Source organism: Rhinatrema bivittatum, chromosome 9 (assembly GCF_901001135.1).
Source record: "Rhinatrema bivittatum chromosome 9, aRhiBiv1.1, whole genome shotgun sequence".
NCBI lineage: Eukaryota > Metazoa > Chordata > Amphibia > Gymnophiona > Rhinatrematidae > Rhinatrema > Rhinatrema bivittatum.
The window spans coordinates 230,351,952-230,376,843 of NC_042623.1; the positions used below are offsets into that span (position 1 = coordinate 230,351,952).

Below are 24,892 nucleotides of genomic sequence, written 5' to 3' on the forward strand. Positions count from 1 at the left end.
TCACGTAGAGGAGAATGTCGGGAGGCCATGGAAGAACCAGGGCATCCACCCCTTCAGATCCGTGCTCCCTTCTGCGACTGAAGAAACGAGCCACTTTGACGTTCAGCCGAGTTGCCATCAAGGCCAGCAGAGGGGCCTCCCACCGGCGCATCACTAGTCGCATTGCCTCCTCGGACAGTTCCCATTCGCAGGATCTAGCCGCTGTCGGCTGAAGAAGTCCGCCTGGACGTTGTCTACGCCGGCTATATGAGATGCCACCATGCAGATCAGATTGCATTCCGCCCAGGCCATTAACTTGTCCGCCTCGGAGGCTACCGGCCGACTCTTTGTACCCCTTGACGGTTTATGTACGCCACAGTGGCCGCATTGTTGGATAGAATCCACACCACCCAGTGTCGGAAAAGCAGGAGAAATTGGTGCAGCGCTAGCCGAACTGCCCTGGTTTCCAACCGATTTATGGACCACTTGGCCTGCTGAGGTGTCCACTGACCTTGTGCCGCACAGTACTGACAGACCGCCCCCCAACCGGTCAGACTGGCATCTGTTGTCACAATTAACCACTGGGGACTTTCCAGGGCCACACCTTGAAGCAAGTGATCCGGGACCAATCACCCATCTAGGCTGGCCCTGGTCGGATCCAGTAACGGCAAGGGCAGGTAGAACTCTTCCGAATTGGGATCCCAACGGAAAAGCAACGCCCTCTGCAAAAGTCTCATATGAGCAAAGGCCCAAGGAACCAACTCCAGGGTAGACGCCATAGAACCAAGAACTTGTAAATAGTCCCACACCTTGGGCAAAGGAAGGACCAACAGATGTCGAACTGTCTCTGGCAGATGCCTGCCAGAGACAGGGAAACCTTGCCCTCAGATGAGTCGAAACATGCTCCATGAAATTCCACATGCTCCTGGAAATTCCAACCTCTGGGACGGAACCATCTGGCTCTTGGCGTAATTGACAACCCAGCCTAGTGAATTGTAGACTGTGCAACACCGACTGCACCGCAACCTTGCATGGCTATTTCGATTTCGCTCGAATGAGCCAATCGTCCAGGAAGGGATGAATTAATATCCCATCGCGCCAAAAGCATGCTGTGACTACCACCATCACCCGAAGAGTGGGCCAGCAACGTTTCATAGGGTAGATTTAGCCGGAGCTCCTTGCGAAGAGGAGTCCCGAGCTGGTCTCGAAAGGAATGAGACCAGGACTGTGACCACAAAGAGGGAGTCCTGTGATGCACCAGTCTAGTCTGACGACCACGCCATTGCCCTCAGAACCGGGGCCGCATAGTGTTGGAGGTTCTGGCGGTCAGAGGACGAACTTCCGGCAATTTATGTACCTTATCCACCCCAAGCGATTTAATGATATGGTCCAACTCGTCTGGGGCGGACCCATCAACGTCCCCCATCTCCATCCCCAAGGAGAAGGTCCTGCAACCCAGGGTTCGGCAGATTAGAAGCTAATGACCCCGAGGGATTAACAGCTGTCCGTCCTGACTGTCCCCTAGAGGGATACAACACCCCGGGATGGCCTGGGGACCTTTGCTGGTGCAGGACCCTCCTCCTGCCATTCAGCCTCCGCTTCTAAAAAAAGCTTTGGGCATTAAAACACAAACTTAGAAGAAAAAACCTGCTGTCTCTTTAAACCTAGAAGAAAAAACCTGCTTTCTCTTTAAGGCCCCCCCTAGGGGAGGGGCCGCATCGGGAGGCGAGGCAGGCTCTAGGTCGGCCGATCACACCGGCTTAAATTAGGTGTAATAAAAGTACAAAATCGACTTCCAGAGATGACATCAGCCGAGCGGCAGCGCCGAGAGCAAGATCCGCGGCCACCCCCTCCACAAATCGCCCTTTAGCGAGGTCCCCGAGCAGCGGACCTTTTCTTAAATTGTGCCGGACGGCTCACTCTAGCCCCCACGGAATCTGTAAAAATTGGCGGAAATACCGTGTTAGGAGCGGCGAATTGCACGCTGCAGCGATGCAGCATGGAGAGCAAGCCCCGCGGTTTCCCTTACCAGCAGCCGCTCCTGCACGGTGTCCCGAAGCGGCGTTTTCAGTTAACAAGTGCTCCAGGAAGCCCCCCCACTTGCGCGGCTATCGGAGGCAACCATCAGATCAGCGGTTAATGCGACAAAGGAGCAACAGAAATAAGGTTTCACATCATCCACGTGTTTCCAAGGTGGCTGCCGCACCAGAGAGCCCCAAAGTACAGGCCACCATCTCTGAGGATGTGATCCGGCAGATGACCTGCAGCGTGACTGCCGCTTTGGAGGTAAGCCTGTTAAAGGTACAAACATCTATGGATGGCATATGGGACACTTTAGAGGGGCAATCTAAGCGCCTGGAGGGAGCAGAACAGGCGCTCTCGGATCATGGGGACCGGCTGGCAGAGGCGGAGCACAGAGTGGCAGAGCTGCAGGCTAAACAAACAGACCTGCTGGCAAAACTCGAAGACCAGGAAGACAGAAGCCATAGAAATAACATTAAAATAATCGGGCTACCTGAATCTATTAAAGAGGACGAACTGCTGCAATTGGTGGACTCAAGGCTTCCTGAACGTATAGGGCTGACGCTGCCGGGAGACCACCTTCACTGCGAAAGGATACATCGAATTGGCCCACCCAGGGAGTCCCAGGATAGACCTAGACCGGTGATGGTCTGCATCCTAAATTGGGCGCATCAGGTGCAGCTGCTCAGGGCCTTCCGGACAGCGACATCCGTGGAATATCAGGGACATCGTTTGTTGATCTTTAATGATTTTTCAGCAGCCACAGCAGCTCTCAGGAGAGAGATGACACCAACTTGAACTGAGCTACACAAGCGTGATCTTCGTTTTGCTCTTCTCTACCTGGCAAAACTACTACGAAAGCTGAGGCAACAGCCTTCATTGCAACTCTGCTGAATCCTGCAGTGGTATAAGATATCCTATCATCTGGCTGTATGTGCCTGCACCACTGTGGAGTTAAGGGATTGGATTGTTCTAATTGTGTTGCTTAATGAGGTTTGCTGGTTCAATTTAGCCCACTGTTATGCGCCAACTTGAGCTTTTATAGGTTCCCGGCCTTTTCTTCTTGTCTTACTACAGTTGTAATTCCTGCGGGAACCTCCCGCAGTTTGGGATACAATGCTGAAGGCACATTGGCGAGAGATATAGCTGGGTCTCTTGAATTTTCTAGCATCTGTGATCCGGTTATACCTATTATGACCGATGTGGAGGGGGGGGGGGCTGGAGAGAAGGGGGTCTTGGCACGCCTGGTTGGTGGGGGGTAGCTGGCGTATGACCCCGTGCTTCTTGGAGTTGAGTGAGATGCTTGATTGGGTGTGGATGACAGCGTGGATGGGATGTCTGTGTGTTTGGGGATGGATGTTATTAGGGGGAAACTGTAAGAGGGGAAGGGGGAAGGGGTGGGGATCAAGGGAAGGGACCAAGGAACAGTTTGTCCTACTTTGTGTGCTTCGGGTCCTGGGGCCATGGCTGGGAGGCTCTAGAACCCTGTGTTTTAGCAGATTTGAGGCCCCGGGGAGGGCTTCTGTGCTTCATTATTTTACCATTGGGAATGGAAAAGGTTAAAATAACGTCCCTTCAGTTATTAGTTATTAGTGATGTTCCAACGTGCAAAGTCACAAGTGGTATTCCTTCAGGAAACGCATTTGAATGATGTGGAATATGTGAAATTGTGGGTGGGGCAGTGCTGGTTTTCCTCCTTCTCCCTGTACAAGAGGGGAGTAACTATACTTATGCACAAACAGTTACCCTTTCAGCTTACCTGTACATATCACGACAGGGAGGGGAGATATGTGGTGGTCATGGGAACTCTTAACCAGCAGCGAGTGGCGTTCTGCAACATTTATGCGCCCAACACCTATTCTCATTCATTTTTTTCTCGGCTATAGGCGCAATTACTATATCGGACCATGCACTGATTCATATTACAGTGAATTGTGGAAGGGGGCCCCGCGGAGTTTCCTCCTGGCGGATGCGGCCAGACCTGTTTTTGGATAATGCATTCCACACTCACCTACAATCTTGTTGGAAAGAGTATATAGGGTTTAATGATACACCGGATATCACCCCCACGACGTTATGGGAGGCGGGGAAGGCGGTGATGCGGGGGCACATCATTGCATATACTGCTAAGGTGAACCGCCAGGGGAATGATGAGATTTTGCGCCTCACTACTGAGCTTGAGTGCTCAACGGCGTCATATTCGTGATCTGTCCCCACTAGTAAGGGCCAAGTCGATCAGCTGCAAGAGACTCTCAATAGTTGCTTACATCAAAGAGCCTCCAAATCTCTTCGCTATTACAAATATCAACTATACCAGCATGGCAACCGGCCTAGTAAACTGCTAGCTCACTTAATTAGGCCTCAAAATCAGAAACGGTTATTGCAGGGATTAGAGACCATAGGGGTCAGTATGTGACCGCTCCTGCGGATATAGTGCACAGATTCTTTTTTTAATTCTTTATTTATCAATTTTTACAATTACAAAAAACTCAATTTTGCAAATTTTGATAATGCAGAGGAATATTCAAACCTTGACAATTTATCCAAAACATAACATTCCTTCAAAAGAAAATAAGGAAAAAAAGAAAAAAATCTCCTCATCTCTACCAGAATAAGCAATATAGTAATTTTAAAGGATCCAGAAATTAACAGAGAGTTCATCATTACAATATTTTATAACACAAAGCTTTCCACGACTACCAGCTATTTATTAATTAATTAACTATGGGGGAGGAAGTGACAGGGGGCTTAGATGCCAGAAAAATTTTCAATTGCTCTGCATCAAAGAAAATATTAACTTCCTCTCCCTTCCTCAAAACACACTTACTAGGAAATTTTACTTTGAAATTATACCCCAAGGAAATTGATTGTTGACGTAGTGCTAAAAAGGCTCTACACTTTAATTGTGTGGTTGAGGATAGGTCAGGGAAACTTTTTATACTTTCATTCAAAAAAGAGATAGGAAAATTTCTAAAATAATTTTTCATAACATTTTGCACATCAGAGGTTGAAATTAATGATACCAAAAGAGTGTTTCTATCTAGAATTTCAAAAGACGAGTTCTCAATAATTTCTGTGAGATTTTCTTGTAGATTAAGTCTATTTGATGTTGTTACTCCCCTTGCTTTGGGAAGAAAATAGCATTTATTAATTGATGGAGTATTCCCATCTTCAAAGCCCAAAGTTTCTTGAAAAAACCTTTTAAGGGTAATAAAGGGAGTCTCTCCTATAATTCTAGGAAAATTGAGAATTCTAATATTCAAATGCCTGGATGCATTTTCCAATATTTCCACTCTTCTAGCAATAGCATTCTGATCCTTCACCACTGCTGCTTTAAAATTTAAATGCTCTATCTCCTTAGATTCTAAAGTTGAAACTTTTGTGGAAATCTCTTCAATTTTTATTTGTAGAGCAGTTGAAAACTGAGCATTTTGGAGCGCCAAAGTCTCTACTTTAATACTAAGATTATTCAAGGCATTTGCAACTCCTGCCAATAAGTCCCATAGCTGAGCCATTGTGACTGTCTCAGGGCGGCTCGGAATCACCAAGGGTTTAAACTCTGACAGGGTTTTTGGGGAAAAAATGCAGGTTTTTTCCAGCTGTACTCACTCCCAGAGCCAGAGCCCCTTCTTCCTGCCTGGGTCTCGCTGTTCCTCCGCCGCTCAAGTCCTCCTGGATACCTGCTGAAAACAAAACTGCTTCTGCAGCTGTCGTCAGCGTTGTTTGCTCTGCTGTCCCGGATGTGGTGCTCTCACTAAGCGGTCCGTGCTGCAACAGCAGCCCTGGTCTCTGCGTCAGTGGCGGTCTTAGATCAGGGCTCAGCGAAGTCTCCTCCAGTGTCAGCACGGCTCTCTCTGCATTAGACACAATGGTTTCCTCAACTCGCTGGATATTAGCTGTTATGTTTAGGAAACGAGTGATCTCTTCCTGCATAATTGGTGATGGTGGAGGGATAGAGGGATAAACCCTTATCTTTCCCTTCCTTTTTGGTGGCATTGGATAAGGAAAACAGGTAAAATCCAAACGCAGCTGGACTCCAACTCGTCCCTACTCACAGCATGTCGCCATCTTGGATCCCTCTGGTGCACAGATTCTTAGAGTATTATACCGCTCTTTATGGGAAGAAGGACCAAGACCCTGTTGCCACCTCCGCATTTTTCCAAAAGATACAATGGCCCCGTTTACCTCCAGATCAGCAGTCGCTATTAAATAAGCCTCTTGTTGACCAAGAAATTTATTCGGTGATTCAGGGCTTGAAGCAGGGAAAAGCTGCAGGGCCGGATGGATTAGGGGCAGAATTCTATAAAATCCTTAAATTTCACCTTTTGTCCCCGCTCTCTAAATTTTATAATGATCTGGTTAATACCACGGACTTACCCGCTGAGACAAACCAATTGGTCATTGTTGTCTTACCAAAAGTCTTACCAAAAAAGGGCAAAGATCCGGCAGACGTGGGCTCATATAGACCTATCTCCCTGCTCAATGTAGACCTTAAAATACTGGCAGCTGTATTGGCGGCCCGCCTAAATCAAATTTTACCTACCCTCATTGAAGCGGATCAGACTGGGTTTGTCAAAGGTCGCCAGGGAGTAAGAAATGTGCGACGCCTCATAGCGGCTTTAAGCTATCATTCTGCAGAAGAAGCCATGATTTTGAGCTTGGATGCCGAAAAGGCCTTTGACTCAGTATCCTGGGACTACCTATTCTGGATGCTAGGTCAATATGGCTTCAGCAGGGCATTTGTAACATGGCTTATGACCCTATATAAATCCCCGAGCACCCGTATTCTGCTGAATGGAGCTCTTACGGACCCTTTTGTGCTAATGTGGTGTGCGACAGGGATGCCCCCTTTCCCCGCTTTTATTTGTGCTAGCAGCTGAACCCCTGGCCATTCGATTACGGGAAGAAAAGGGTTTCTCGGGGTTCAGCCTTAGTGGTCACCCACTAAAGATAGCGCTTTTTGCAGATGACATACTATTATTCGTGGGACGACCCCGAAGTAGTGTGCCGGTTATTATTAACATTTTCGAGCAATTCAGGGAGATAGCAGGGCTGAAAATTAATTATTCTAAATCTGAAGCACTAGCGTTGGACCCACGGCTCCAGCACACCTGGCCAGGCTCATTTCCTTTTGTGTGGGCGCCTGGGACGCTCAGATATCTAGGAGTATGGGTCCCCAGGGATCTTCATCTATTGTATGACCTTAATATTACAAATATGATCGCCAACATCTTAATGCAGTTGACCGCATAGTGCCCTCTCCTGTTGAGTTTTTTTGGCAGATGTGCACTGCTCAAAATGATTATTGTACCTAAACGTTTATATCTTTTGCATATGCTTCCCTGCTGGTTAACAGTTCGTGATGTACAGTGCCTGCGTGCTGGGCTGTCTCGATTTCTCTGGAAGGGTAAGAAGGCAAGGATAAAATACACTGTTTTGGAACACTCTAGGAGGCGGGAGCATAAGGGTTGCCTGACTTCCGGCTATATAATGCAGCCTGCCAGCTGAGGTTTGTGGGGGAATGGATTGTTGATCAATACTGCTACTGTGATGCGGGTCTACTGAATAGCATGAATGCTCCCTGGTCACCTCTTTCTCTTCTTCAGTTAAACCCGAGGGGGTTGAAAGCATTGGTTTTCCCTAGAAGATTAATCTACCCTTGTTATCAAGGCCTGGAGGGGTTACGACAGCAAAGTGGCATGAGGGGTCTTGCGTCTTTGTTGACTCCACTACTGGGAATTTTGGACTTTCGTCCAGGCCGAGACTGTAGGGGTATTTTTCAACTCTGGGCTACCCAGGGGGTGGTGTGACTTTTTCACATGTTTTATCCTGAAACCCATGAACTTGTGGCCTTCCAAACTCTAACTAGAACCTTTCATATACCACCTAAACATTTCTTTGGATATTTACAAGTCCGACATAACATTCAAGCTCTTCATTGGACTAAGGACCACCTTGTTGCGGAAACTTTATTTGCCACAAAACTTTTCGACACATGTCTGGCTAATTCTATCAATGGTTGGAAACGGCTGGGTGTGGAATACAACGTAAGGACCATCTAACTATACTAGCCTCTCGCTGGTCAACTATCCTGGATAGCGCTGTGACCCCTGACCACATGCAGCGCTGGTTCAAATCTCTACACTCACAGAACCCGGATCTGGGGCTTCGGAAACTACAGTATTGGCTTCTGCATCTATCGTATTATGATGACGTGCAGCGCTTCCGGATGAGGCTTACGGATTTCTCGCTTTGCATCAAGTGCAGCAAAGAGGAAGGCACTTTGCTACACCGCCTTCTCCACTATACGACTGTTAATCTTCTCTGGACTCAGGTGTTGTAAGTTGTCTCCCAGTGTACCGGCCTTCCCGCACGGCACGCGGGCGCCATGGTGGTTACTTATCCGCTGCACAGTTCTCTCCCCTGTCTACTTTCTAAAGCCAAATTTGCTCGTCTAGCGATGATACTGACATGTCGGACCATTTTATCTTTGTGGGTGGAGCCCAACACTGCTCCCCCAGTTAAAGCTTGGTATTCCCGGATGACGTCTGAACTCCAACTGGAGCGCATGGACTGTCTTTCGGGACATTGTGCACGGGATAAGCAGTATGAGGAATGCTGGCAGGCTTTCTTTAGGGGCCTCCCTAGCGGGATGCAGGTGAATTTACACACTGCGGGATACTCTAATGTTTGGGTTTAATCATTTTTCCTTGGTCTCTGGTGGGGTGGGGGTTCAGGGCAGTACCGGAATGGCTGAATGCACAAGCGAAAAAAGGAAAACTAGAAGGCAAGGTAAGGCTATGTTTATCACCTGTTTCATGTGTTGTCTGGAGCCTGATATTTCACATTGTGGCTTGATTTAATTCTTGTAAACTGTTTATTTTGTATACTGTTTAGCATGCAGCCTTTTTGCACGGCTTTGTACAACCCTTGACCAATAAAAATTATTTTGACAAAAAAAAAATAAAATAAAATAAAAGTACAAAATCAGTAGTAAAGTAAGAACGGGCTTTCCCTGGAATTGGAGGAGAGGGGATATCGTTCTAAGGATCCAGGATCAAATCTGGAGAGCCCACGGGGCGCAAAGCCGGAAGGGATTGATGAACTACAGAATCCCTTCCCCGTCCGGCAAGGAAACAGGCTCGATTTGTGCAGCAGGCCGGCTCTCCACATGTGGATACAAAATGGTGATCGAGGCATTGGGAGGGAGGGGAGAAGAGTTGCCGCGGGAACGGCAAAGTCCTTCTGTGCCCGGCTGCTGCAAGTGGGAGAAAGAAAATTGCTCTCCGCTCCTTACCCCGTAAGCTGCCGGTCCTTGTACAGGGTACTGATTAATAAAAAGTAAAAACTTTTCCTCTTTTTTTTTTTTTTCTCCCCCCCAGACAGCTTAAAGTGACTGGAATTTTACTTCTGTGACAGTAAGAGACCAGTGACAAGAGACCTGAGACATGAAGGTTCACAGGGGTCTTAAGTGACAGAGGAACCTGAGGCATTAGACTTCCCAGGGGTCTTAAGTGACAGAGGAATTTTACTTCTCTGACCAAAGGCCTAAGGCATGAAACTTGTCAGGGGTCTCCATGGAAAAAAAGACTGGACCACCCCTCCCCCTGCACCCAGCTCCTCTTCTTCCCCCCCGTGGGGAAGGCAAAAAAGCCGCCGTTCCCACAGCGTGAGGGGATCCTGAGGCGCTGGAGCCAAAGGCATGGAGGGCATGGGAAACCCCCCCGTCTGGAACCGAGTGGGGGAGCAGAGGCCCAGCTTTCCCTGGGTCTGCAGCTGGTCTAAATTGTTTAGTTGGGGCAGAATACTGTGTGTCGCAGTCAGCCTCAGGTTGCATATATAAGTCATGTAGTAGAAAGAAAAACTGGGACGAAAATGGGTGCTGCCTACGTAAGGTCGTCCCGTTCCCCCCCCCAGCAAAAACGGGGGAGGGTCTGCACAGTCGCGGGGCCGTTGAGGGCTCAAAGACGTTGGGGAGAGAGAAGGGAGATCTCCTCCCCATGAGCCTTGTGCAGCTTCAGAACCTGGAGCAGGCAAGATGGTCGCCGCACCCACGCAGCACGGGGACGGGACAGGCCTCTTCCAGCGAGCTGCCTGATCGCTCCTTGAGCCGCACGGTCACGGCAGGGGGAAAAAACCCTGCCGAGAAATCGGCCTCTGCGAAGGCCCCCGCCCCCGGGGATACAACGGGAGCAGAGGCCTTCGCGGAGGAGCCGCACAGACGGCTCCCCACAAGTCCCGCAACACGACCCACGCAGCATTAAAAGCGTGCAGTGACTGCGTCCAATAAGAAGAAGATCTTATTTAGCGACATATGGAGGAATTTTTACATCTCATTACCTGCAGCTACTCAGCGCTTGTTCCCTTTTCCAGCCGTGGCTTTATAGAGGACTCTGCAAGCAATAGTATCCACACCTGATATTCCACGGGTGGGGGAGTGGTTAACAATCCGTCCTAGTATAGTAATGGTTCTCCATACTTAGTTTGCGTATTTGTGATTTGGGTGACCATAAATTGTCCATGATATTTCTTCGTTAGCGGCACAGCAAGGGTTAGGGGCTTAAGGGGTATTCTAAATTAGGGGGAGTAAATATAAAACAAGGGTCAAGAACTTTTGGTTGGTAATGCTGACAACCGTAATGGTATGCTAATATTATTTCTTTTCTCTGTTAGTTCAATATTTGTACTTATCACTTACCATCTGTGTTGTTATAGTTGGTTTTGATGTCAAGCTTAAATTGACTTGCTTAATAAAATATTTTGGAAAAAAAAAAAAAGCGTGCAAAAAAATGAAAGGCAGCTGGGTGAAGTAATCCACCCCCTCCGGAGGCCCGGGAGACTATGGCAGCTAGGGCTGAAGAAAAGGTCTGAATACCCTTTTAAATGTGCCCTTTTTTGAAATAGTTCTTTTTTTTTTTTTTTTATCAGCCACCAAGCAGGGGAAACACCTCCCTGATACCTTAACACAAGCTAGCACCCACCAGAGGAATTTTATCGTCTCTGGGCTTGTATAGAAGGGGAGAGAGTGACCGGCCCACCGGTAAATATTTCCCCCCAGCTCAAAGGGTAGGGACACAATCTCCGGGTAAAAAGGAATTAGGGCACTGTCCTACCTTGCCTGCCCTTCAGGACGCTATCTGTACACTTGCCTTTCCTGACAGTATTTATTATTATTTATATAGATATATATCTTTTTTTTTAAATCAAGATTGATCTAGCCAAAGGTCTAAGGGATATCTCAAATGCCAAACCGTTCCCAATGTACAGGATTATCACGGAATTTGACAAGGAACAGGACCACAGGTTATGCTTTCCTTTATCTTGTTGGAGTCAGAGAAACATTGAAGGATCGCAGATGGCACATCGGTATATCTAAGGGGTGCTTTTCAGCTTTTCTCTGACTCCATCTGCTGGAAGGGAGGCGTAACCCAGCAGTCTGGACTAATCCTGGTACGTACAGGGAAAGCAAATATATCTTTTTGAAACCATAGGAGAATTATTTTTGGGGATGACGTTTTTTGAATATAGATGGCTCTCCATTTTGATTGGTTAATATCGATGTCATTCATTATTGGCATAAAATTTGAAAACCAGAAGCTGCGCTATGATGTGTGAAATGACTCTGTACAAATGAAATAGATGCACCTCTCTCTCACTGCACTCCCAATTTCCCCCTGCCTCCTCCATATGTGTGCGCGCGCATGTTGAGATGGGGATGTGTGTGTGTGCTGAGGATAGACTCTTTCTCCCTTGAAGTCTCTCCCCTGTGTACGTGTGTTTATTATGGAGCTGGTGTGAGTATTATTAGGGATGAATTGTGTGTGCACGTGTCTGCGGGGAGTGATTATTTTGTAATGTAAAAGGTACAAGCTTATTCAGGCATTGGCAACATCCTGCCAACATCCTGCACTGATCTGATATGCAGAGTAACTCTCAAAGAGTTAAACACAAACTTATCCCGTTAGTAGTACCTTTTTAGAGATTATCATTCATTTCTACATTGCAACAAGAAATAGGTAGTGCTGTACAGGCCCTGCTCTGTGAAGCTTATACTCAAGAAGGACAAAAGTTTTGAGTGAAAACCAGGAATCTCAAAAGTGGATTAATAGGTGGGATTTAATTGAGGATAGGGACCTGTTCATCTACAGGCCGATTCATAAAACTCCGCGGGAGAGCCGGCGCTCCAAGGCGAGCACCCGTTCTCCTGATGCGCACCCAGGCACCTCTCCTGGGTGCGCGATTCTTTATTTAAATTAGGGCCTGCGCTAATAAGGAGGCACTAGACACTAGCACATCCCTAGTGCCTCCTTATTAGCGGAAGCGGCGGCTGTCAGCGGGTCTGACAACTGACGCTTAATTTTACCGGCGTTGGCTGACAGCCACGGATTTGGCAAAAGGACGCCGGAAAAATTGAGCGTCCGTTTTCCAACCCGTGGGCCGGCAGACAGCTTTTTTTTTTAAGTTAATTTTTAGGACCTCCGACTTAATATCGCCATGATATTAAGTCAGAGGGTGTACAGAACAGCAGTTTTTTCTGCTTTTCTGTTCACTCTTCCGGTGTTGTCCCCGATTAACGCCTGCCTTTGGGCAGGCGTTAATTTCTGAGAGTAAAATGTACAGCTTGGCCGCACATTTTTCTTTCAGTATCCCACGGGTATAACTAATAGGCTCATCAACATGCATTTGCATGAGATGAGCGCTATTAGTTTTGGGAGGAGGGGGGGGGTTAGCCGCGCATTTTCCATGCGCTATTGCCCCTTACAGTATTAGGGGTAATAATAGCGCGTGTAAAACGCGCGGTCAAACAGGGCTAAACAGTGCGCTCGGCCGAGAGCACCGTTCTGTATCGGCCTGCTAATTGGGTAAATCTACAGCCTGGTGACCTTTATTTCTATGTATCTTAGTGGACTAACGTGTAAGTCATGCAAAATTTAATCCATATAGGGAGGAGGAATAGCCTAGTGGTTAGAGCAGTGGGCTAAGTACCAGGAGACCAGGGTTTGAGTCCTGCTTGTGACCTTGGGCAAGTCACTTTACCCTCCATTGCCTCAGGTACACAACTTAGATTGTAAGCCCTTTGGGGATAGGGAAATACCTACGGTAGCTGAATGTAAATCGATGTGATATCTCAGATCAAATGTCGGTATGTAAAAAAATAAATGTAATGTACAAAAACCCTCTTGCTGCAGTTTGACACCATCTGCTGGCACTTCTGTCAAGATCTCTGTAACAGATGCATAAAAATAAACCAAGCTCACCTTTTTGATCGTGTACAATGAGCTACCAATGGATATCACAGACATGATCACAATTGCTAATGCATAGTAGTAATATTCATCCGTAGTCCATAAAATAACACTGAATAGCTGGAAAATGTAGAAAGGATTGAGAACCTGAAGACAAATGAACACAAGGTTAGCCCAAAACTGAATTTCACTTTCTTATTATAAAACATTTGTCTCTGCAGCAGAGCATTCACGACTTGTGAGTTACTAAAACACAGAGCATCCAAATGACCAGAATGGGAAGAAGAGGACATGGATTACTCACCAGAAAGTTACAAAGATACGGTATTTTTCACCTCTGTTTAAATGCACTGCTGCTACATGCCTGATTTGGGCATGATTACGTGCTCACAGTCCATTTATAACATGCATGTGGTCACTGTGCAGTTGAAAGAGGACTGATGCCAACACCAAAAAGCAGAGTTGCTTACCTGTAACAGGTGTTCTCCCAGGACAGCAGGATGTAGTCCTCACATGTGGATGATGTCACTGGACGGAGCCCTATCACGGAAAACATTTCTGTCAAAGTTTCTAGAACTTTTGACTGGCACACTGAGCATGCCATGATCCCTGCAGCCACAGGGTTCTCCCCCCTTCAGTCTTGTTTGTAGCAAAAGGTGCGAGTGAAAAAATGAAATAATAAAACATTTCGGGCCCAACTCCATGGGGTGGTGGGTGGGTTTCATGAGGACTACATCCTGCTGTCCTGGGAGAACACCTGTTACAGGTAAGCAACTCTGCTTTCTCCCAGGACAAGCAGGATGGTAGTCCTCACATGTGGGTGATTGGCAAGCTACAGGCTGAGTCATATTTGTTTGGACCAACCGCATACAACTTGTGCAACAGGCACAACAACTGGCACACTATTGGGAAAAATGAGGCAGCCTGAAAATCACAACAGATTGGATGTGGAAGGAGTTGGGATTATACTGGAAATAAGTTCTTCAAGACTGATTGGCCAAAGGTAGAGTCTTGACGTCCTTCCTTGTCCAGACAGTAATGTGCTGCAAATGTGTGAAGAGAGCTCCATGTTGTTGCTTTGCAGATTTATTTATTTATTTATTTATTATTTTTATTATACCGAGTTTCATGATATGAATCACATCAACCCGGTTTACAATTAACAATGTGAATAACTGCAGAGAGTAACATGGTAGAACATTTCCCAACATTTCCCAGATGTCAACAATCGGTACTGAACGATAGTGTGCTACTGAAGTTGCCATTGCTCTTATCGAGTACGCCTTTACTCGTCCCTGGAGAGGAAGGCCTGCTTTTTCATAGCAGAATTCAATACAGTCTGCTAGCCAATTGGAGAGAGTTTGACTGCCCACTGCAACTCCTAGTCTGTTTTGTCAAAAGAAACAAAGAGTTGGGTGGATTTCCTATGGGCTGCAGTGCGGTCTAGGTAAAATGCAAGTGCACGTTTACAATCCAAGGTGTGTAAAATTCTCTCACCCTGGTGAGAGTGAGGCCTTGGGAAAAAGGTGGGCAAGAATATAGACTGATTCAAGTGGAAGGCAGTAATCACCTTGGGAAGGAATTTAGGGTGAGTACGTAGGACCACTCGGTCATGTAGGAACCTGGTATAGGGTGAGTATGTAACAAGTGCTTTAACCCACTAACCTTTCGAGCAGATGTAATGGCTACTAGGAAGAGAACTTTCCATGTAAGAAATTTAACATCGCAGGAGTGCAAAGGCACAAACGGGGATCGCATGAACCTTGTAAGTACTACATTTAGGTCCCATTCAGTGACTGGTGGCCGTTGCGAGAGCTTAAGTTGTAGTAGGCCCCTCAAAAATCTACTCACAAGGGGTTGTGCTGTTACTGGGGCATCCCCAACTCCTTTGTGGTACGCTGAGATAGCACTCAGGTGTACCCTCACCGAAGAAGTCTGGAGACCAGAGTCTGAAAGGTGCCAGAGATAGTCTAATAGAGATGGCGTGGAGCAGGAAAAGGGGTCGATACCTTTTTGCATGCACCACATGGAGAATCTTTTCCACTTCGAACAATACGATTTTTGTGTGGAAGGCTTTCGTGAGGTTACAAGCACTTGAGAGACATCAGTCGAAAGGTCGAGCAGTTGGGAGGATCAAGCTTTCAACATCCAGGCTGTGAGGGATAGGGTTTGACGGTTCGGATGGCATAACATTTATTTATTTAACCGTTTTCTATGCCGACATTAAAGTACTACACATATCGGTTTACATAATAACAAAAGGTGGAAAATACGAGTAACAGGGGAAAGGGGTAGGACAATTGGGGCTCGAGCAACAGCGAGCCTGATTAAGTAAAGGAGAGAAAACAGGATAGAGGTAACATGATTAGCGAGCATGGGAAGAATACATGATTAATATAACATGAATAACAAGTCTGAGCAAATACAGAAATATGCAAGATCAAATGATTTACAAATTTACAGGTGCAACTGATATGATTGCTTGATTTACAGAGTTGAATTACACTGCTTGCAAAAGGTTTTACACGGTTACAAGTTTACTAGGTTAAGTAAGCTGGAGCTGGGGGGGGGGGGGGGGGGGGGGCAGGACAGAGGTAACAAACGAGTTAATCCGGAAAGGCCTGGTGAAAAAGCCAGGTTTTTAACAATTTACAGAATTTGAGTAGGCATGGCTCCAGACGGAGGTTGGGAGGAAGGGAATTCCAAAGAGTGGGGCCCGCAATAGAGAAGGCGCGGGCCCTTGCTGCTGATAGGCGGGCTTTCTTAAGTGTGGGGACTTGTAGAATGCATTTGAGGTTCGTTCTGGTGGGGCGGGCGGATTGAGCAGGTTGGAGTGGTTTATTGAGCCATAGGGAATTATGGTTGTAGATAGCTTTATGAATGATGGTGAGGGTTTTGAACAGGATACGGGAGGGGATGGGGAGCCAGTGTAGGTCTTTGAGGATAGGGGTTATGTGGTCTGATTTGCGTGCATTACTGATTATCCTTGCTGTCGCATTTTGAAGTATCTGGAGGGGTCTGATGGTGGAGAAGGGGAGGCCGAGATACAAGGAATTGCAGTAATCCAACTTAGACATAAAGGTAGCTTGGATAACAGTTTTGAGATCATGAGTGTGGAGAAGGGGCTTGAGCTTTTTCATGACCATGAGCTTATAAAAACCTCCTTTTATGACAGAGTTAATGTGGCTCTTGAGGCTCAGATGGGGGTCGATTAGGAAGCCTAGGTTTCGTACGGAGGGTTGTGAGCTGAGACAGGTGGTCAAGGGGTCATTAGAAGGGGTCAGTTTGAGGGTCTGATGATTGTGAATGAGGAGGAGCTCAGTTTTGGTGGAATTAAGGGCGAGTTGGAGGGAGGTAAGCAGTGTGTTAATAGAGGCAAGGCATTTCTCCCAGAAAGAAAGGGTGGCAGTAAGCGATTCATGGATAGGGATAATGATTTGGACATCATCTGCATAGATGTAGAATCTGAGACCGAGATCAGACAGATGATGGCAGAGGGGGAGGAGGTATATGTTAAAAAGGGTGGAGGAGAGGGAGGAGCCTTGGGGTACTCCTTGCGATAAGGTGAATAGGGAGGATTCTGAGGGGCCAATTTTTACAGAGAAGTAAGGTGGGATCTAAACCAAAGGAGTGCGGTGCCAGAAATGCCTATGTCAACTAGGCGGGAGAGGAGCAGATCATGGCTTATCGTATCAAAAGCCGCTGAAATGTCGAGGAAAGCGATGAGAAAATTATGACCTTGGTCAAGGCCAGTGAGGAGGAGGTCCGTGAAAGATAGTAGAAGGGTTTCAGTGCTTAGATTTTTGCGAAAGCCAAACTGGGAGGGGTGGAGAATGTTATTGTCGTCCAGGTAATCCATGAGCTGGGTATTAACTACTTTCTCCATTATTTTGGAAATGAGAGGGAGATTGGAGATAGGACGATAGTTAGAGGGGTCTTTGGAGTCAAGAGATGGCTTCTTTAGGAGGGGTTTAACTACAGCATGTTTGAGGGGATCCGGGATAGCACCAGTGGACAAGGAGCAATTGATAATATCTGCTAGGGGTTGAGCGATAGTAGTAGGGATGGAGAGTAGCGTTTTCGTGGGTATCGTGTCAGACAGGCGGGATGCAGGCTTAGATTTTTTTAGAATTGCCTCAATTTCCTTAGATGAGGTGAGGTCAATGGAGTTGAGGGGATTTTTCAGGGAGGGGGGGTTGTTGTTGGGGTTGTGAGGGATGGGCATGTGAGTAGCTGCGGGGGGGGAACCTGAGGAGTATGTTAGCTATTTTGTTGTGGAAGAAACAAGCAAGTTCTTCGCATTTTGTACTAGTTTCTTCCTCAGCGATGATGGGGGAGGGGGAGGATTGGTGAGGGCCGCGACGTAGGAGAAAAGGGCTTTAGGGTTGAATGTGTACTGGTGGATTTTGGAGGCGTAGTAGTCCCGTTTGGCATTTTGGATGGCAAGGCGGTATGTGTGAAGGTGGGATTTGTAGGAGGTGGAGTGCTGTGGGATGGGGTCTTTGCGCCAGGCTCTTTCTTTATGTCTGAGATTGTGCTTCATTTGGGTACCAGGGATTGTTATTGGAAGGAGAGGTGCGTTGCTTGCGGGTAATGATGGGGCATATCTTATTGGCTATTTCTTGAGTGATGCTGATCCAAGAGCTGAGAGCAGTGTCAGGGGAGGAACAGTCAAGGTTGTTTATGGATTCGGCGAGAGCCGAGGTGAGCTCCTCAGAATTGCAGGTTTTACAGTAGGAGAAAGAGTTGTTTTGTCTTGAAAGATTGCAGGGGTTGGAGGCAACCCCTGCAATCTTTCAAGACAAAAGATTGCAGGGGTTTTCAAGACAAAAGATTTTCAAGGGTGAAACGGGTCTCAATAAGGGCGTGGTCGGACCACGGGACAGGTGGGGGGCGATACTGTCTGGACACTGGAGTTGGTGAAAATGAGGTCCAGGGTATGCCCCGCTTTGTGTGTGGGGGCTGAAATAGTTTGGGTGAATCCTAGGGCCTGTAGGGCACTGAGGAGGGTTTCACAGGACGGTGAGAGGGGAATGGAGTCTCTCCTTTGTCAATTTTATTAGGGAGATGTCAGAGACAATTCCCTTTGAACTTATTACAGAAGAGGACACACCACAAAACATTAGAGGTTCTCCAATTTGTGGATGCACCAAAAGAAGTGATGGCTATACCAGAATATGATGGATCCTTCGATGGCCTTGATGGAAAATGCGGTGGCACCGATGCGGGTTTCGGCAGCACCGAAAACATCGATGGAAAATGAGGGGCTCTCGGTCCAGAGAGCCCTGATGGATCAGGCATTGGTTCAGGCATCGGTGACAAGAGGACTGGAATCTGTGCTTTCGTTTTCTGAGGACCCCGGAATGGGAATCTGGGATTTTAGAGGCTTTGCAGGTTGCTTTGGCATTGGTGGCCCAGGTTGTGTTGGAAGGGCACATATGAGGGTATCCAGCCTGGTTAGCAATGGTGCAAATATCGATGGCTCCGGTGTTGGTGCCAGTATGGGGGTTGGCATTGATGGCTGTAGGTCTCGGAGAGCATCGAGCACTGCTTGGCGGATGAAACCATCCAGCTCCTCCCTGAAAGCTGTTGTAGATATCGCAGCTACAGGGGGTGGCAGGCTAGGTGCTACTGGCACCTCCAAAGGGACTTGTGGGGGCTCAGTACCTGGCACCAATATCGGTGGGGATCGCCTTGGTTTTTCAGGTGGAGAGGGTGTTAGAGGCTCCTCTACCCGATTCTTCTTCGCAAGCGGCTCAATAGCCAAAGCCGATGCAGGATCGGTACTGGCACCGGGAGTCGACTTGCGTCGGTGCCGGTGTCAGTGCTTCCCTCGGTGCTTGGTCCGGTCTTTCCCCAGCACTGAGGTAGATGTGGATGCCTTAGAGTTTGTGATGGACAGTCATTGCTGCCCTGGTGCTCCCGGCGAGGTTTTGTGACTAACTTTTTTGATGGTCCTGCTGGTGACGATTAGGTGGACGTCGATGGAGTCAACTGGAGAAATTACTTACCTGATAATTTCGTTTTCCTTAGTGTAGACAGATGGACTCAGGACCAATGTGTATGTGTACTCCTGATAGCAGTTGGAGACGGATCAGATTTCAATCTGACATCAGCCCTAGTACATATACCCCTGCAGGAAGTGCAGCTCTTCAGTATTCTCCTCGAAAAGCATTGTGGATATATGTGTGACTAATTTGATTAACTTGAATAACTTCAGAACTTGGTTAAACTTTATAACTTGGTTAAACTTTATAACTTGATTAAATTGGATCTGGTTGAATTGGCTACAGCTGGAGAGCGCCAGTGCCCTCAAGCGGAAAGCGTCGACACCCGGTAGGGTGGGTGTCCTAAGTGAAGGAAAGCATGGCTTACCCTTGTATCATTCAAACTTCCATGAGTAACGGCAGCCAAGGGTGGGATGCTAAGTCCATCTGTCTACACTAAGGAAAATGAAATTATCAGGTCAGTAATTTCTCTATTTCCTAGCGTGTAGCAGATGGACTCAGGACCAATGGGATGTATAAAAGCTACCCCCGAACCGGGTGGGAGGCTGTCCGAGACCCACTTAGTACTGCCCTTGCAAATGCCGTGTCCTCCCGAGCCTGAACATCCAGGCGGTAGAACCTGGAGAAGGTGTGGATGGAGGACCATGTTGCCGCCCTGCAAATCTCGGCGGGTGACAACATTCTGGTTTCTGCCCAGGACACTGCCTGGGCTCTAGTAGAATGAGCCTTGACTTGTAGAGGCGGCGGCTTGCCTGCTTCTGCGTAGGCCGCCTTGATGACTTCCTTGATCCAGCAGGCTATGGTTGCCCGCGAGGCCACTTCCCCTTGTCTCTTCCTGCTGTGAAGGACGAATAGGTTGTACGTTTTTCGTACGAGTTCCAACATTTCCAGGTATCTGGATAGAAGCCTGCCGATGTTGAGGTGGCGTAGACTTCGGGCTTCTTCCGAATTCTTAAACTCATCCGGCGATGGTAGCGAGATGGTTTGGTTAAGATGGAAGTGTGACACCACTTTGGGAAGGAACGAAGGGACCGTGCGTAGCTGGATGGTTTCCGGGGTCAGCCTGAGGAACGGCTCATGGCAGGACAGTGCTTGTAGTTCTGAGATGCGGCAGGCTGAACAAACTGCCAGCAGGAATGCTGTCTTCAGAGTCAATAGTCGGAGAGACAATCCGCGGAGGGACCTGAAGGAGGCTCCTGCTAGAAAATCCAGGACCAGGTTGAGATTCCAAAGAGGTACCGGCCACTTTAGTGGTGGGCGGATGTGTTTGACTCCTTTCAGGAAGCGTGAAATGTCCAGATGAGAGGCTATGCTGTCACTCTCGCTCTTGGTGCCGTAGCATGACAATGCGGCCACCTGTACCTTGATGGAGTTGAGGGACAATCCCTTCTGTAGCCCATTCTGTAGGAATTCCAAGATCACGGGAACTTTGACTGAGCGTGGTATGATGTCGTGGTCTTCGCAGCAGGCTTCGAATACTCTCCAAATCCTAATGTACGTTAAAGATGTGGAAAACTTACGTGCTCAGAGTAGGGTGTCGATTACAGCCCCCGAGTATCCGCTGTTTCTCAGGCGAGTTCTCTCAATGGCCAGGCCGTAAGAGAATCGAGCTGGATCCTCGTGGAGGATCGGCCCTTGTTGAAGCAAGTCTCCGTGTGGAGGCAGCGGCAGGGGGGTCCCTGCCAGTAGTCTTCTCATGTCTGCGTACCACGGTCTTCTTGGTCAGTCCGGGGCCACCAGAAGTACTAGTCCCCTGTGTAGCTGTAACTTGTGAATGATTGCGCCCAATAGGGGCCACGGCTGGAAGGCGTATAATAAAGTCCCCTGTGGCCAGGTCTGTACCAGGGCATCGATCCCCTAGGACTGAGGTTCCTGCCTGCGGCTGAAGTACCTGGGTACTTGGGCGTTGGACCGGTTTGCCAGAAGGTCCATGTGCGGTGTTCCCCAATGTTTCACTATCATTTGGAACGCTGTGGTCGACAGCTTCCATTCTCCTGGGTCTAGACGTTCTCTGCTGAGGTAGTCCGCCATGATGTTGTCTTTCCCGGCAATGTGGACGGCCGAGATCTCCTGGAGATTTACTTGTGCAGTTAGTATAGCTGTGTTTAAAAAAGGATTGGATAAGTTCTTGGAGGAGAAGTCCATTACCTGCTATTAAGTTCGCTTAGAAAATAGCCACTGCCATTAGCAATGGTAACATGGAATAGACTTAGTTTTTGGGTACTTGCCAGGTTCTTATGGCCTGGATTGGCCACTGTTGGAAACAGGATGCTGGGCTTGATGGACCCTTGGTCTGACCCAGTATGGCATTTTCTAATGTTCTTATGTTCCGCCCATGACATTAGGGGGTCTATTTCCAGAGACACCTGTTGGCTTCTGGTTCTTGATGTAGGCCACTGTTGTGGCGATGTCCGACATAACTCTGACCACTTTGTCTCGGAGTCTGTGAACGAACCATAGGCAGGCTAGTCTGACCGCTCGCGCTTCTAGGCGGTTGATGTTCCATCCCGACTCTTCTGCAATCCACTGCCCTTGGGCGGTTTGCTCCTCGCAGTGTGCTCCCCATCCTCTTAGGCTGGCATCTGTGGTGAGCAGGGTCCAGGTTGGTGAAGATAGTCTTGATCCCTGACTCAGGTGGCTGACCTGCAGCCACCATCGTAGCTGGGTCCGAACTCTGCCCGGGAGTGGTAGACGTGCGGCATAGTTCTGAGACAGTGGATTCCATTGCGATAGGAGTGAGCGCTGTAGGGGTCTCATGTGAGCTCGCGCCCATGGCACTACTTCCAGTGTGGATGCAATCAGACCGAGGACTTGCAGGAAATCCCATGCTGTGGGGTGAGGTTCGCTCAGCAGGATTTGTAACCGGTTCCTCAGTTTTGATCTCCTTGTGGGAGTCAGGCTGACCTTGTCTTCTCTGGTGTCGAATCGGACTCCTAGGTATTCTAGAGACTGTGAGGGGCTGCAACAACTCTTGTTTGTGTTGACCACCCATCCGAGGCTTTCCAGGAGAGTTTTGACTGTTGGTTGCTTGGTGACTTTCCTTTGGAGATTTTGCCCTGATCAGCCAATCATCTAGGTAAGGGTGTACGAGGATTCCTTCCTTCCTCAGTGTTGCCGCCACCACCATTATGATTTTCGTGAACGTCCGGGGTGCTGTGGCTAACCTGAAGGGTAGTGCCCGGAACTGGCAGTGACGGTCCAGGATTTTGAAACGTAGGAAGCGCTGATGTTCCTGATGGATCGGGATGTGTAGGTAGGCTTCCGAGAGATCCAGGAATGTGAGAAACTCTCCCGGTTGTATCGCCCTTATTACACAGCGTAGGGTTTCCATGCGAAAGTGGGGAATCCTCAGGTGGCGGTTGACAGACTTGAGGTCCAGGATGAGCCTGAATGTCCCCTCTTTCTTGGGGACGATAAAATAAATGGAATAATGCCCAGTATTTATTTCTTGTGGAGGTACTGGGGTTATGGCCTCGATGGCTAGTAGTCTGGTCAGTGTAGCTTCCACTGCCACCCTCTTGGAGGGGTCGTGGCAGGGGGATTCCATGAACTTGTCCGGAGGGGTTCGCAGGAAATCCAGGTAGTACCCCTCTCGAATGATGGTTAGGACCCTCTTGTCCGGTTATCTCGACCCATCTGTGGTAGAATAGGGCTAGTCTGCCCCCTATGGCTTCTTCCCTTGGACGAGTCGGCTGAATCTCATTGTGGGGTGCGGCTGGGGCCTGGAACCGAGCTGGTTCCCCTTTTATTGTGTTTATTCCGAAAGGGCTGGTTCCTGCCTGTAGGGCAGGGCGCTTGATAATTGTGTCTGTATGGATTGAAGCTCTGTGAACCTCTGCCCCTGGATGATCGGGGGAAGGGTCGCTGGTTTCTCTTGTTTTTGTCCTCCGGCCGCAGTAGTGGGGACTCGCCCCATTTGTCAGTCAGTTTCTCTAGTTCACTGCCGAACAGGAGGGATCCCTTGAAGGGCATCCTTGTGAGTCTCGATTTCAAAGACACGTAGGCCGACCAGCTTCAGAGCCAGAGTTGTCTCCTGGCTGCCACAGCTGATGACACTCCTCTGGCTGCGGTGCATACCAGGTCGAAAGTAGCATCCGCGAGGAATGATACTACTGGTTCCATGGCTTCCCCAGGGGTGTTGCTCCTGGTCTGTGATAGGCAGGCACGTGTCACAACAGTGCAGCAGGCCACTATTTGTATCGACATAGCGGCAACATCAAAGGACTGTTTAAGGATGGATTCCAGATGTCTGTCTTGCACATCTTTGAGTGCTGCACCTCCCTCCACTGGGATAGTGGTGCGCTTCGAGACCGCACAGAGCATAGCATCCACTTTTGGGCATGTCAGAAGGTCTTTGGCCGCCGGGTCCAGTGGGTACATGGCTGCCATAGCCTGTCCCCCTTTGAATGTGGACTCTGGAGCAATCCATTCCAGGTCAATTAGCTGTTGAACGGCTTGTAGCAGAGGGAAATGGCCGGAGGTCTGACGGAGTCCCTCTAGCAGAAGATTCGTCTTAGGTTCCCCCGAGGCACTTGTGCCCGGGATCGCAAGTTCCTTCAGGCTGCTGGTGACCAGGTCTGGGAGCTCGTCCTTGGTGAAGAAGCGTCTCATGGTCTGGTGAGGCTCTGTCCCCGGGGGGAGTTCCCCTTCCTCCAGGGGCTCTGATTCCTCCTCCGAGATGTCCGTGTCCCCGTAAGCGGCGCTTTCGGGTGGTGGATTCACTACCCTGGGCCTAGCGGGGCCCAGAGCGTAGCGGAAAATGTCATAGTGTCTCTATATCGCTCCATGGTGAGACCACACCTTGAATACTGTGTACAATTCTCAAAAAAGATATAGTTGCGATGGAGAAGGTACAGAGAAGGGCAACCAAAATGATAAAGGGGATGGAACAGCTTCCCTATGAGGAAAGGCTGAAGAGGTTAGGGCTGTTCAGCTTGGAGAAGAGACGGCTGAGTGGGGATATGATAGAGGTCTTTAAGATCTTGAGAGGTCTTGAACGAGTAGATGTGACTCGGTTATTTTCACTTTCGAATAATAGAAGGACTAGGGGGCATTCCATGAAGTTAGCAAGTAGCACATTTAAGACTAATCAGAGAAAATTCTTTTTCACTCAACGCACAATAAAGCTCTGGAATTTGTTGCCAGAGGATGTGGTTAGTGCAGTTAGTGTAGCTGGGTTCAAAAAAGGTTTGGATAAGTTCTTGGAGGAGAAGTCCATTAATGGCTATTAATCAATTTTACTTAGGGAATAGCCACTGCTATTAATTGCATCAGTAGCATGGGATCTTCTTAGTGTTTGGGTAATTGCCAGGTTCTTGTGGCCTGGTTTTGGCCTCTGTTGGAAACAGGATGCTGGGCTTGATGGACCCTTGGTCTGACCCAGCATGGCAATTTCTTATGTTCTTATGGTCCTCTGGTGAAGGCTTTGGCCGTGTTACCGGAGGCTCCGTCTGTATGTGAACGAAGGTGTGTAGGCCTTTGAAAAATTCCACCCAGGAAAATAGACGCTGGGTCCAAGCTAAAAGGCGCTGTGTCCCTGGGGAGCCCCGTTTGAGGGGGGGGGGTCCCGCTGGGGTTTGCTAGATCCGGGGTACTTATTGAGGAACTAGCACTCAGGCCCAGATGAGGCTGGCCCTG

At 48.4% G+C, this 24,892-nt stretch overlaps 1 protein-coding gene across 8 annotated transcripts in view; it reads right to left on the minus strand.

Annotated features, from left to right (window-relative positions):
• Positions 1-24,892, minus strand: part of ATP13A3 (ATPase 13A3) — a 535,999-nt gene that overhangs the window by 360,383 nt on the left and 150,724 nt on the right. For all 8 annotated transcript variants that reach the window (XM_029615360.1, XM_029615358.1, XM_029615363.1 and 5 more), the window contains one exon: positions 13,260-13,394. In XM_029615360.1, the coding sequence (XP_029471220.1) occupies positions 13,260-13,394 (135 nt within the window). The remainder of the gene's footprint in view (positions 1-13,259; positions 13,395-24,892) is intronic.